Raw genomic sequence first — 12,257 nt, 5'->3', positions numbered from 1 at the left:
TTTATTTTTGCACCATATCTTGTCCTCTGACTGGCAGAGCAGAGGGTGCTGGCTGCAGCACCCAGCCTGCCAGCAGGGCCAGGGCTGGAGGAGTGAGGATACTGCCAAGCAGGCGGTTCCAATCACAAATTCATGGCCAATTCTGTAAAGGCCGGGCTTGGGGCAGCCCACCATCAGGCCGGGAGTCAGCAGGGCTGCAAGGGTTGGCTCTGCTCCCAGGCAGCCATAGCTGAGGAAGGACATTGGCTGTGTCAGAGACAGGGGCTGCTTCACCTTCTGCTGACCAGAGCAGCAGTTGCTCCCCTACAGACGCGTGCAGAGGCTGCGGGTGTGGGGAGCGGGTCCCACCATGGTGGGACTGGGCAGGGGCAGAGGAGCTCAGTCCTGGGCACCCTGCCTTTCCCAGGCAGGTCCTCCTTCAGGGCAGCCAAAGGGACCCACATCCCATCACAGTGGCCTCCTGATGTACAAACCAGCTCCTCAGTGCCCACTCTCCCCCATCCTGTAACAGGACAGACCTGCCCCTGGCCACCAGTTGCCGAGATGCTCGTGCCTGTGACACCAGCGATGGCAGCAGGACAGGAGCGGGGAAGCCTCAGCAGCGATTGCAGCTTCTGGGTGCTTCAGCCCAGCGCCCAGCAAAGCTGCCACCGGACGTCTTGGGGCACCTATGAGCTGCCAAACCAAAGAGGACATGTGGAAACTGGTTGGTTGGTAATGCCAAACTACAGCCGATGGCACGGTGGTGACGGAGGTTGACCCAGTGGCTGACGAGGAAGAGGCCATGGAGGTTGACACCATGGCTGATGCAGAGGAGGCCATGGAGGTTGACCCAGTGGCTGACCAGGAAACTGGCATTATCACACTGGGTCTGTGTGCCCCTGAGTTGCACAGCCAACCCGTCAGGGGTCTGCCAAGGGGAAGCCTGTTCCTGTGCCACACAGCAGCTCTGGGGGAATCTGCACCTCTCTGAGGCGCTCCAGCCCCTCAGGCTGCCCAAACCCCTCCTGCAGCATGAGCCTGAGGAGCGTGCTGGTGTGGGGCTGCCCAGAGCCCAGGCTTGCCACTCAAGAAACAAGACTTGCTCCAGAAGCTGCGCCCGGGATCGTAGCTACTCCTTTATTATAAATCATGCCGTTACGTTGCTCCTCCTCAGAGTTAGTATGTTAAACATTTCTCGTTATGTATATACCTATATAAAAAGGTGAAAACATCCCCTCCCCTCACCCAAATGTCAGAATGGAGCATGGCACCAGGAAGGAAGACACACAAAGGCCTGCTCGACAGCCAGACGGGGTTTGCTGAGCACCAGAGAAGCTGCGATCGGCTGATGAGCGGGTAAAAATACAGATGGTTGAGTAACACATGAGGGCTGGCAGGGCGGAGAGGTTTGCTCTGGGGAAAGAGGGCTGTCCGCCTCCCTGCACCATATGGAGGAGCCCCAGGGGGAACAGAACATGGCTTTGGACAAGATTTCCCGTCTCTGTCATGTGGAAAGGCCTGAAAAGAAGAAGAATGACAATAATGATAACAAAAAGATAATTTGTAGATTGGAAATTCAGGTCTCCTCCACCGGCTGCGGTGGCCCATGGAGAAGACATGTGTTGGCCCAGATTTGGCCAGGACCTGGGGCAATTTCAAGCCTGCTCTTTTCCCATCACTGGAGGTCTTCTGCGGGCAGAGGAGTGGGTGGCACTGGGCCTGGCACCCCGAGGCCACAGAGGCATACAGTGACGCTGCCTTTGGAGGCAAAGCACCTTTTGGAGGCAAAGCACCTTTGGAAATAAAGCACCTTTGGAGGCAAAGCAGCCGCGGAGGCCGTGGCGTTTGCTGGGGAGGGCCCTGCCAGGACCAGGCAGACTGGTCCTGGGTCACCACTCGGGCAATGGGGACACTGTGACCAAGACAGTTCTCGTCCTGCATCCTCCTTTGCTTTGCGTCCTGCAGCCCAGCACATCCTTGGCGCCCGTTACATAACTGCAACCCTGAGCACGCCTCGGCCCTGACCTCAGCCTGTACTTCGAGGTGTTTCTGGAATAAAAAATGGTTGTAATAGTGACAAGGGCTTTAAGAAAAAATAGGCAGACACCCCCATCCAAGTAGGTTTTTAAGAGAGTTTGAATAACCCCCTCTCCCAGTTAAACTGGTGTCACCGCTATGCTCATGGACTGACCCAGTCTCTGTCCCCTGCTGCATGTCCCAAGGTGACAGGACGCAAACCAAGAAAACAAAATCCCTGCTCCAACCCCACTCCCCACAGCAGCACATCTCTGTCCATCGCCCAGAAGCCACAAGTCACGCTTGTCACCCGCGGCACCTGAAACCTCCTCCCTGTCCCCCCAGGGATGCCCGAGGGAAAGGCAGCAGCCCCCCACGCGTTTGGCCTGCCCGGGGACGTCCGGCTGCAGACCACAATGCCCCGCCATGCCCGCGGGACACGGGCACGGAACAGGACGAGGCAGGAGCGGGGCGAGTGGTGCCGGTGGCTGTCTCGGCGCCTGCGGGCCCTGGGTCCGCTACTAATAAATAACAATGTCAGAATTTCAAGTAATGTTCCTGCTGCCGCGCTCTGCCCAGCTTCTCCCTCTCCCACCGCTCATCGAGCGGCTCCTGTCGCACGGGGCCGTGGCGGTGTCTGCAGCGGCTGGCAGTGGTTTAACTGGGAACCTGCCATTGTGAAGCTCGGGGGCGAAGGGTGCATGGCTTTGGGGGACGGGTTTGGGTGACGCCGGCTCCCACTGGAAGCACGACCAGTGTCTGTGTTGGACCCAGGGGAGATTCCTGGGGTGGAGAGGAAGGGCACAGCTCAGCGGCCCTCCGGTGTAGCTTTTGCCTTCCAGTTTTCCCACGGGGTTCACGCTGTTTCCCTAGTGCCCCTGGCATGTTTTACAGCACATCTGTCGGAAGTAGGTCCGGCTGCAGAACTTGAACTTCAGGACGAGTGGGCAGTAGGCCACCTTGTTCACATCCTTGCACTCTGGAGGGATGACAGAGGGAAGCAGGGTTACAGCTTCCCTGGGGGTGAGGAGCCCCAGGGGAAGGAATTTCTAAGCACCACCATGCAAGCTCCCTTTTCCACCCCGATGCCCAGCTCCTGCGGGCTTTCTGCCAGGAAGCAGCAAGATCCAGCCACGCTGACAAAGCTCCTGAGAACCTCACTACTGGGAGCTCCTCTTTGCCGAGGTGCAGTGACCTCTTTTATCAGGGTGATGGCATGCCAGTTTGGCCTGGGACCAGAGGGGACAGCATCAGGTCTCCCCATGAGACCCTCACCTGGTGTCCCGGTAGCACGTAGCCCCCAAGGCTAGCAGTGCTCCATGTTTCCCTCGCCAGTCCCCCCATCTCCCTCACCTTCAGGGTTGTCCGTAGGTCCTGATTCGCACTTGGTCTCGCACTGCTGCATGCTGGGTGGCTGCAGGGTCTCCACGCAGTCGCTGGACGGCTGCCCGGTGTGAGCCAGGCACTGGACGGATCTTCTTTGCTGGCCAAGGCCACACTGCGCAGAGCACTGTCAGGAGACAGAACAGCACGGAGCTGTGGCAGCTGCCATGGCTTTAATAATGCAGGAGGAGAGGGCACGGCCAGGTCTCAGGAGGTGCTGAGGATGCTGGATCTGTCCCTCCCCTCACCAGCATGGCTGAGCACTGCGGCCCCACTTCCCAAAAAGCTTGGTTTGAACCTCCAGGATCAGCGATGGTCTGTGCAGCCAACCCTAAATCACCGGCCTTTCCCAGGACTCCTGCACCCCGATGTCACCCTTCAGCTCGAGGGGCATTAAGAGGGAAGGGAGGACTGTCAGCATCGCCCTGCTGCAGGTGCTGGGCTGGAGCAGTGGGACGAGCAGTGGCCCCGCTTGCAGCTGGCCCAGCCCACCTCTCCAGCCCATCTGCTGCACTGCCCTGCTGTCCCCAAGATACCCATGGGGACCCTCCAACGACTTCTGTGGGGCTCTGCTAGTGCCAGGAGGCTCCCCTGGGTCAGCTGGGTGCTTGGGCTGTCATCACAACAGCCTCCTGAGCCAAGGGAGGGGTAAAGAACACCACCACGGAGTCCTCCTGGCCCTGAGATAGCTATGGTGGCCACATTGGGTTCTACTGGCAGGGAAAAGCCTCATGTGCTCTAGGATTTGGGGGGCTGGGGAGGTAGAGTCTTGTCCTTCAATAAGCCCATGGAAAGGATTGTCCCTACCTCTCCCCACTCGCCAGTCACCCAGCGTGGTGGTGGGCAGCGCCGCAGGTTGCACCTCATGCTGGTCGGGGGCTTGGAGCCTTCGTAGCACTGGGAGGTGGGCAGAGTCGCGCTGTGGTCACCGCTCTTGCAGAGGACAATGCGGTGGCGGAAACCTGGCCCACAGCTTGGGGTGCACTGCAGAGAGAGCACAGGTGTGGTCAGGATGTACGGCAAAGAGCAGAGAGAGGCAGCACTGGCTCTCCCCACCAGTGCTCCCACCTTGCCCATCTCCTGAGCTACAAGACCATTCCCTACATTATGCTCTCCATGGCCAGCAGCCATCACCGATGCGCTGGCACACTGACTAATGCTGCCCTCCCAAGGACAAGTGCCACCAGTGAGGCTTGTTACCAAGGACCCAGTGCCAGGCCCCGAGGGAATGGCCTCAAGCTGCCCAGGGCAGGGTCAGGCTGGCTCTGAGGAAGGATTTCTGTGCAGAAGGGGCTGTTGGGCGTTGGAATGGGCTGCCCAGGGCAGGGGGGGAGTCCCCGGGATCCCTGGAGGGGTTGAAGAGTCGGGCTGAGCCAGCGCTGAGGGATCTGGGGGAGTTGGGAACGGTCAGGGTGAGGGTCATGGTTGGGCTGGAGGAGCTTCAAGGGCTTTTCCAACCCAGATGATTCTGGGATGCTGTGAGGGCTGATGTTAAACACTTACTTCAGACCAGTCCAGGGCAACCCACTCTGGAGGGCACGTCTGGTTATTGCAAGGCTCAAGCATCTTTGGACGTGGATGGCTGCAAGAAGCATCATCCAAGGTCTTCTCCTCAGTGGCAGAGATCTTACGCTTACAGAAGACGCTGCGTGTGCGGACACCCTCATTGCAACTTCGGCTGCATTCAGACCAGTTCCCAATCACCCAGCTGGAGACGGGTAAAACAACAAAGTTGCAAGGGGTATGGTGGCCCACGCTCGTCCCCATACTCCGGTACACAGCCCTATTCCTACTCTGGCCACAGCGTCCCAGGCAGCTCTGGTCAGCCACAGAGTTCCTCCACATCTCCCTTTCCCCTTCAAGACAGGGGCAATGGCCAGCCAGGGAAGGGCTGGCACAGTTTCCAAGGGATTGGGCTGAGTATCTGTTCTGCACCAAAGGACCAGGTGGGGAAGGCTCCTTTCTGCAAGTGGCGCAGCAGTGCAAGGAGGAGGTCCCGCTGCAGAGCCGAGCCCATCCTTGGCCCACACATCATGTCCTGGGTGTATCTCTCCCCGAGCAAGGCTCAGGGCACTGCAGTGCAGACAGGTTTCTGCCCCCTGTATCAGTGCTGCCCCTTCCCTGCAGCGATGCACTTGGGCTGTGCAGGTTGCGAGCTGTACTGTGCTCATGATGGGGCACAGATGAGAAAGCTGCCCCCCCATCCCCAGCAGAGCTGCTCCAGCCAGGTAGTGTCACCCCTGGGGACTGTGGCAGGGGACTCTGACTTGGGAATGGCAGAGAGGGGGGAGTTTCACCCTCCTCCACACTGACTCCTCCACCTCGATCTGCTCCAAGCTGTGGTACTCACGCCGGGGGGCACGGTTCGGTATTGCACGACCTCTGCCGCTCTGGCATTTTAGTTTCAGGGCTACAGAAGTGGTTGAAGACAGTTGAGCCATCGGACAGTTTCTTGCATACCACAGATTGGATCTGGCTGCCTGCCAAGACAGAGAGGCAAGGGGGAAAGAGAGGAGGACCCTGAGGTACGAGCCCCACAGCTCTGCTCCCGCGTGGGCAATGGGACGGGGCAGCCACTTGTCACCGCACCTCATCGAGCCTGAAACTACATCTCTTATTCATAACCAAGGCCTCCTTTGCCTCTAACACATCTGGAAAAAATGAGTGGGGTGAAGGCTCACCAGCCAGGGCAGGACCCAGCAGAGTTTGCAGAGGATGAAGGATCAAAGTATTCCAAGGATCTCATCCTCAAATAAACCTGTTCTAACCTTGGCCTTGTGACACTTTCTGGGGGGAACAGCTGGAAGAGGGGGCAAAACTTTGCTGAGGTCTAGACACAAGACTAGGTCAGCACCCTTAGCTTTCAACAGGGAACATTACTAAGCTTTGCTTTTGAAACCACCTCTCTCTTCTGAATACCAGCTCAGTCACTCGCAGCCAGGCTCTCCAGAGCCACGAGACACGGCACAAAACTCTGTGTCAATCCCCACAGGAACCAGCCCAGGGGATTCAGGGGAGCATCAGTGGTGTTTCAGTTCACAGACATGTAGATCTGAAGGCCAGAGGGGCTGTTGCAATCAGCTAACCTGTCCCGCGGCACACAAGGAAAGGAATTTCCAGCATATCGTGCCACCTTCCATCACCTCTACCACCTACAGCTGCGGCCCAGCCCAAGAACAGCATCCAGGTGGGTTGCCCTGACACTTGCCCACCAGCTCATGCTGACTGACACCAGCTGGGTGGGAGTATGGAGAAACTTGAGTGCTCCTTTAGAGCAAAACAGACACTAACATCCATGCGTGGTCTCCTGTGGCCCAGACAGAGAGTGTGGGAGTCACAGGAGCACAGACATATGTGTGTCCCCCAGCCAACACCTGGGGGACAGGTCAAACCTCACCCCCTGCACACAGCACCGAGCATTTGGTCCACGGGGTGTAGTGCCAGGAATACTGGTTCAAGGCATCTCTGCCGATGGGTGCGTTGAACTTGTACCGGATCCCCTGCAGCTCTGTCCGCACAAGGACCTGTGGAGAAAGGCACCACCGAGGCATCAGTGCCACCAAAGTCCAGTGTGGTTGTGATGGCGACCCACGACCTCGGTGTGCTCCCTAAAATCCAGGGCAGCTGAAATCTCCCCCCCTTCCTTTTCCAGTCCCTTCCAGCATTGACATGGCAGCCACCATAGTGATGGTGGTGCAAGCCGTGAAGGTGACACGACCAGAGAACAAGCTCCCGTGCACTCAAAGATTGAGTCATTCCAAAGCCTGGCAGATCAGGGAGGGAGACCTGAGAATTTAGTCCAATTTACCTCTGATCTCTGTGCCCCTTTACTCCAGACAGCAAGGACAGGGGTGGAATAGCTCCAGTCCCACACAGCCACAGCAAGGTCTCTTTAGCCCAGACCAGGCCCATACCGGGTGGGGGTATGAAGGAACCATGTTACCAACCATGACAACAAGGGTGATGTTGGTGGGTCCCAAGGCCTCCAGGGACTCAGGCTCGTCTGGGGATCTCCTGTAGTGGAACGTTGTGCCTGCGATGTCAAAGCGCCGTGGGGGATCAATGGAGAGCTTCCCGTTGATGTAATACTCGCCGCTCTGCCCTCTCAGCGCTGCGAGGACAGGGGAGCAAGGGTTAGCAGAAAGGCTGAACACGCCTGTACACAGCTTCGGCTGGGCACTTCTCACTGCCAGGCTCAGAGCACAGAGAGCCTCATTTTACAGGGAGGGAATAAGTGGGGCAAATAAAGTAGGTGCCTGGGTCAGGGTCACACAGAAAGCCACTAGCAGAGGTGGGACTAATGTACCCTTTGTCCCATCTCAGCCTGCCCACCACCTCACTGAGGAAGGATGATGCTGCGGGGAGCTCAGGCAGCTGCCCTGGCTGGTGATGGGGACACTTGGCAGTGTGACAACCTGTGGCCATGAAGCCAGGCTCAAATCCATCTGTGCAAACTGGGTCTTGGCTGCTGGGGCTTCTGGAGGAGCCTGGTCCCCAGGAGCCTGGCTGTGCTTGCCCAAGCGAGTCGCTAGAGGGGGATCGGCTCGCTTGCTCGTCCCCACTCGCATTCCCACGCTCTCCCTGCTCGCTCTCTGCCACCAACACCGCGCTGGAGCCCAGCTCTTCGCCACTCCTGCCCTCGCTGCTGGCAAGGACCTCGCTGCCATGATGCGCTGCGGCGGGGAGGATGCTTCATACTGATGAGGATTAAGGATGCTCCCTCCGCTCCCGCTGCAGTGCAGAGACAGATCCTGGAAGTGGGAGGCACTGATGGCAGCAGACAATACTGATATGAGCTTGGGCTGTGCCTCCAGTGCACAGAAATCCAGCCTGGACGGACACGAGGAGTCCCCAGTATATGTGGGCCGAGCAGGGAGGGATGTCGGCATCTCTGAACCCAGCAAAGGGAGCTGGCCTGGAGGGATGCTGCCAGGAGAGCCCTGCTGCAAATTCCCACCGGTGCTGGCATCTGGGCAGGCTCCTGCTCCTGGAGAGCTGCGGAGGCACCCTGCAGCAAGCCAGCAGAGAGAACCCTGCCCACCCTTCTGTGATCACTGCCCACCGCTTGGAGGACAGAAAGAGAAGACAAGGGGAAAGAAAAAAGCCTGTTGTAAAAATGAGCCAGAGTCTGGCTGGAAAATTAAGCCCAAGGAAAATGTGAGCAGGTCTATTTTTAAGCCCCAGCCCAACATGCTGGCGGAGGGGGGAATGCCAAGGAGCCACAGACAGCGCCAGGAACAGCGGAGTGTGGGGTTTGCTCAGGGTTACGCTGCTGAACAGTGAGCGCAGGACGGAGGCAGAGCCGCAGCGAGACAGCAGCTGTGTGAGCCACACTGATCCAGCCCACGCCGGCCTGAGACACGCTGCCCCTCTGCCCCAACCCTGAGCTGGGACCCCCAACCCCATCCTCTGCTGCTGTGGGGCGTTATCCTTGCTGGGCCTTTCCCATGGCCTGTTAAGTGCAGGGAAATGGCAGACCAAGGGGGGTATGGCTGGGCTTTCAGCATCTCCCAGCCCCATCTCACCTAGGTAGTTGATGGAGAGGTTCAGCTCCCGGATGTCGATGTGGACGGAGCCCTTGGGAATCTGGATCACCTCCTCGTAACCTGTGAGACAACCCGGGGCTGGTGAGCAGTGATGCTCAGCCTCCAAGCCCGGAGCCAAACCTGCCCTGGGTTGGATGAGAGCATGTGGCACCCTGTTACCCGTGGGCTAAACACTAAATGAGATGCTGGCAGTGCAGAGGCGTTGGTTCAGCCACCCACTGCAATTAAACGGAAAAAGCACCATGGCCCACCAGCAGAGTGGCTGGTTTGCTCTGCAGTGCAGGCTCTCACGATGGCACCAGCCGTGCCGGGGAGGTGCTGTGGAGCTGGGATACCCATGGGCATCTCCACAGCCTGGCTTAAGGGCAGCGTAAGCTGGGGAGGAGGGAAGGAGCTTGGTGCTCTGTGTCAGGGATGTGGGTGCCAGCAGTGGCTGGGGCAGTCAGTGAATAGGAGCGATTTGCTCCCTGCTTGCAGCCTGGTCCTACCCTTTGGGGTCTTTCTCTGGGATATGTCACTGCACATCCCCAGGAGCAGGTGAAGTCAAGGAGGGACTCAAGGGTGGGTGATACTGGTTGTGCTGGCCGGGCCACTTGCTTCCTACCTCCCTCTGGCAGGGACTGGTTGAAGACGCCCTCAACAGTCTCACAGGAGCTGCCGTCTCCCCCACACACGCGACACTTGTCCTCCTTCGAGTCAGAGCCCAGGACACGGTCACAGCCCACATGCTGGAGGAAGGAGCAGCAGGGAATTAGCTGTCCTGATGGGGCCTTGTTCTCCCCACATCTGACCTGCAGCATCCCAGGGAGCCCACCCCTGTCCCCCACCTCACTCCCCTGCACTGCACTGTACACCAGGCAGTGCTCAGCAACATCACCTCAGCCCAGCCCCATCTTTCTGCCACCTTTCTCCAGGGACAGCCCTGGGGGGGGGCTCTCTCCCAGGCTGCAGTGGTGCAGCCAGAAATCCTGTCACTGCAGGATGAGGCAGAGGTTGGGGTGTCTGCGCAGAGCTGCAGCAGCCCAAGGAGAGCCGTGTCCCTGCTGCACCAGAATCGTGGTAGCGAGCCCACGTGAAGCCTCTGGCTCTGCCCCACTGCTACAGTACGTGGGCTAGCGAGCGGGTCGCCAGCATGGCTGTGGTGCAATCCCCCTTTTGTTCCACAGTATATTCAGCCCCACAGAGACAAAAAGATCCCACAGACACAGGAAGGGAGACAGACGGAGACGGAGAGGGAGCCTGTCTGCCTGCCTGCTGGGGGACACTCACCACTCCCACAGCACTTTCTTATAATTAAACTTTTATAGCCCTCCAGATCCCATTTCAAGGGAAGTATCAAGCGCCTGGGGCTACATGAGCTGTAAATGCAGAGATCCAGGCTAACGAGGGCCAGTGTGGCACCGGTGCACAGAGAACAGACGGGCACAAGCCCAGCGGTGGATGTGCTCCTGCTCCCACAGGGGAGCCGGGTGCCCGGGCAGAGGGATGCCCATGTCCGTGCAGGCAGGGGGAGGGCAGTGCTCCCCTGCCCGGGGGTCTGCCCTTGCCTCCCCATCGCGAGGCTGCCCCAGACCCCGGCAGCACCTTGCACTCCCCGTTGACGCAGATGTCGTTGGAGTCCTGCCGGCACGGTGTCCCATCCACCACGGCTGCGGCTCGTTCCGTGTAGAAGTTAAAACCCTCGGCCAGGCAGTTGAGGGAACAGGCTTTCACACCCCCTGGGAAAGAAGCAGAGGTTCAGATGAAGGAGAGAAAGGAAATATGTGGTGAGCCAGACCTGGGTAACAGCTGCCTTACCCGCAGCCTCCCCACGCCTCCATCCTGCGGCTGGCCCACGGCGCAGCTCCAGGTGCCCAGGAGGATGTCCCCGCAAGCAGAGGGACCCATGGAGGGACCCAGGCACCCTCCCTGTTGATCAGCACCGAGGCAAGACCCTTGAACCAGACACCAACACGTGGTGAGACACTGTTCCATCCGCACAGCCTGGGAAACATGGGCTGTATATATCAGGGAAGGAAACAAACTGACTTGTCCTTATCTGGTGTCAGTCACTCCCTGGTCCCCTGGCACTTTACAAGGGCTGTTGACACCCTTGTGCCCATTGTACAGACAGGAAAACTGAGGCAGAAGCTCTTAAGTGACTTGTCCAAGGTTTTTCAGCTACTAAACCAGAGAAACCAAGTTTTTCAGCTCCTGGACCAGTTATGAGGCCAGAGCAACCATTTATTTCTGTTCAAGGCTGGTGGATACTGAGTCCTTCACACCAAAGTCGATGACAGCAGACTGAGGACGAAAGGGAAGGATGCTCAAGTTACAGCTAAAATATCTGCTTCCCAACACACCAGAGCACTGCCTAAGGAACAGAGGCTTGTGGTGCCTAGGAGCAGAATGTGTAACCAGTTATGGAAGGAGACACCAGAGCAGAGCTGTTTCCTGCCTCCTGTCATTGGATTTTATCAAATGCTGGTGCAAATCGTGGCAACTGTTACCTTTACTGAGCATCCCAAGGAGTCTCAACAGCCTGCATGAGGCGCATGCCTGAACTGTGGCAGTTCACTCCTGCAGGCACCGGCAACAGTCATGAGCCGTGTGCCAGAGGTGGGAAGCACCTGGGTCAGGAGCAACCGAATTCTGCAAAACTTGCAACTTGATACAGCACATCAAATGGGCAGATGGAGGGGAGGGGTGGCCCAGCTGTGCCTGGGAGCACCCGAACGCAGCTCGGGGGAAGAAAGAGCAAAGCCAGGAGAGGAAGGAACAGGAGGAGACATGAGAGGGGAATTCAGCAGCTTGGAGGCATGCTGTCGAGCAGGATGCCTGGGCAAGCCCCTAGAGAAGGCGCTCGATCAACCCTCCTTCTGGAGAGCCAACCCCCTCCACAGCACCCTGGGCTCTCCCCTGCCTGGTGAGGGACCTCCAGGGCCACCAAGGGGGACAGTGCAGGCATGACCCCGAAAACTGAGCATCATGGCATGCCTGGACCCCAGGTCTGTCCAGCCAGAGCTCAAGTGCGAAATATCATCAGCAAGGTAAGAAAACACATCATGAGAGACCTGCGCTGGCTGCAGGATCTCCTGGCTTGGAGAAGCCGTGCCACCGGGCCCCACTGGCAAGCACACACCTCGTGCATGCAGCTGTCCCACCGGCCTGAGAGAGGGGCTTGTGCTGGCCCTTCCTGAGATGTATCTGTGATTTAGCCAGTGCTTAGTGGCTCGGGAGTGTCTCTCCAGCCAGTGGCCTCTCTCCTGGCAGTGCAGCAGCGTGCTCTGTCACTGCGTGGGACCCTCTGTCCCATGCAGGTCTCTAAGGCCGCGCTCTCTCCTACCATCC

General features: G+C 58.5%; 1 protein-coding gene across 3 annotated transcripts in view; it reads right to left on the bottom strand.

Moving 5' to 3' along the window:
• Positions 1–1,030: 1,030 nt before the first annotated feature.
• The window catches only part of ADAMTS10 (ADAM metallopeptidase with thrombospondin type 1 motif 10), a 58,223-nt gene continuing 46,996 nt past the window's right edge, over positions 1,031–12,257 (bottom strand). For 2 of the 3 annotated variants that reach the window (XM_074928001.1, XM_074928002.1), the window contains exons 16-25: positions 10,512–10,645; positions 9,532–9,655; positions 8,907–8,987; positions 7,329–7,492; positions 6,779–6,905; positions 5,732–5,861; positions 4,885–5,089; positions 4,189–4,365; positions 3,352–3,508; positions 1,032–2,977 (exon numbers count right to left, since the gene is read on the bottom strand). In XM_074928001.1, coding sequence (XP_074784102.1) covers positions 2,868–2,977; positions 3,352–3,508; positions 4,189–4,365; positions 4,885–5,089; positions 5,732–5,861; positions 6,779–6,905; positions 7,329–7,492; positions 8,907–8,987; positions 9,532–9,655; positions 10,512–10,645 — 1,409 coding nt within the window. In that variant the 3' untranslated portion in view covers positions 1,032–2,867. Of the gene's footprint in view, positions 2,978–3,351; positions 3,509–4,188; positions 4,366–4,884; positions 5,090–5,731; positions 5,862–6,778; positions 6,906–7,328; positions 7,493–8,906; positions 8,988–9,531; positions 9,656–10,511; positions 10,646–12,257 lie in introns of all 3 variants that reach the window. The other variant, XM_074928003.1, reaches the window with a different exon arrangement.

This window comes from Athene noctua, chromosome 27 (genome assembly GCF_965140245.1).
Source record: "Athene noctua chromosome 27, bAthNoc1.hap1.1, whole genome shotgun sequence".
NCBI lineage: Eukaryota > Metazoa > Chordata > Aves > Strigiformes > Strigidae > Athene > Athene noctua.
The sequence above is the reverse complement of the archived record's forward strand: the minus strand, read 5'-3'. Positions and strand labels throughout refer to the sequence as shown.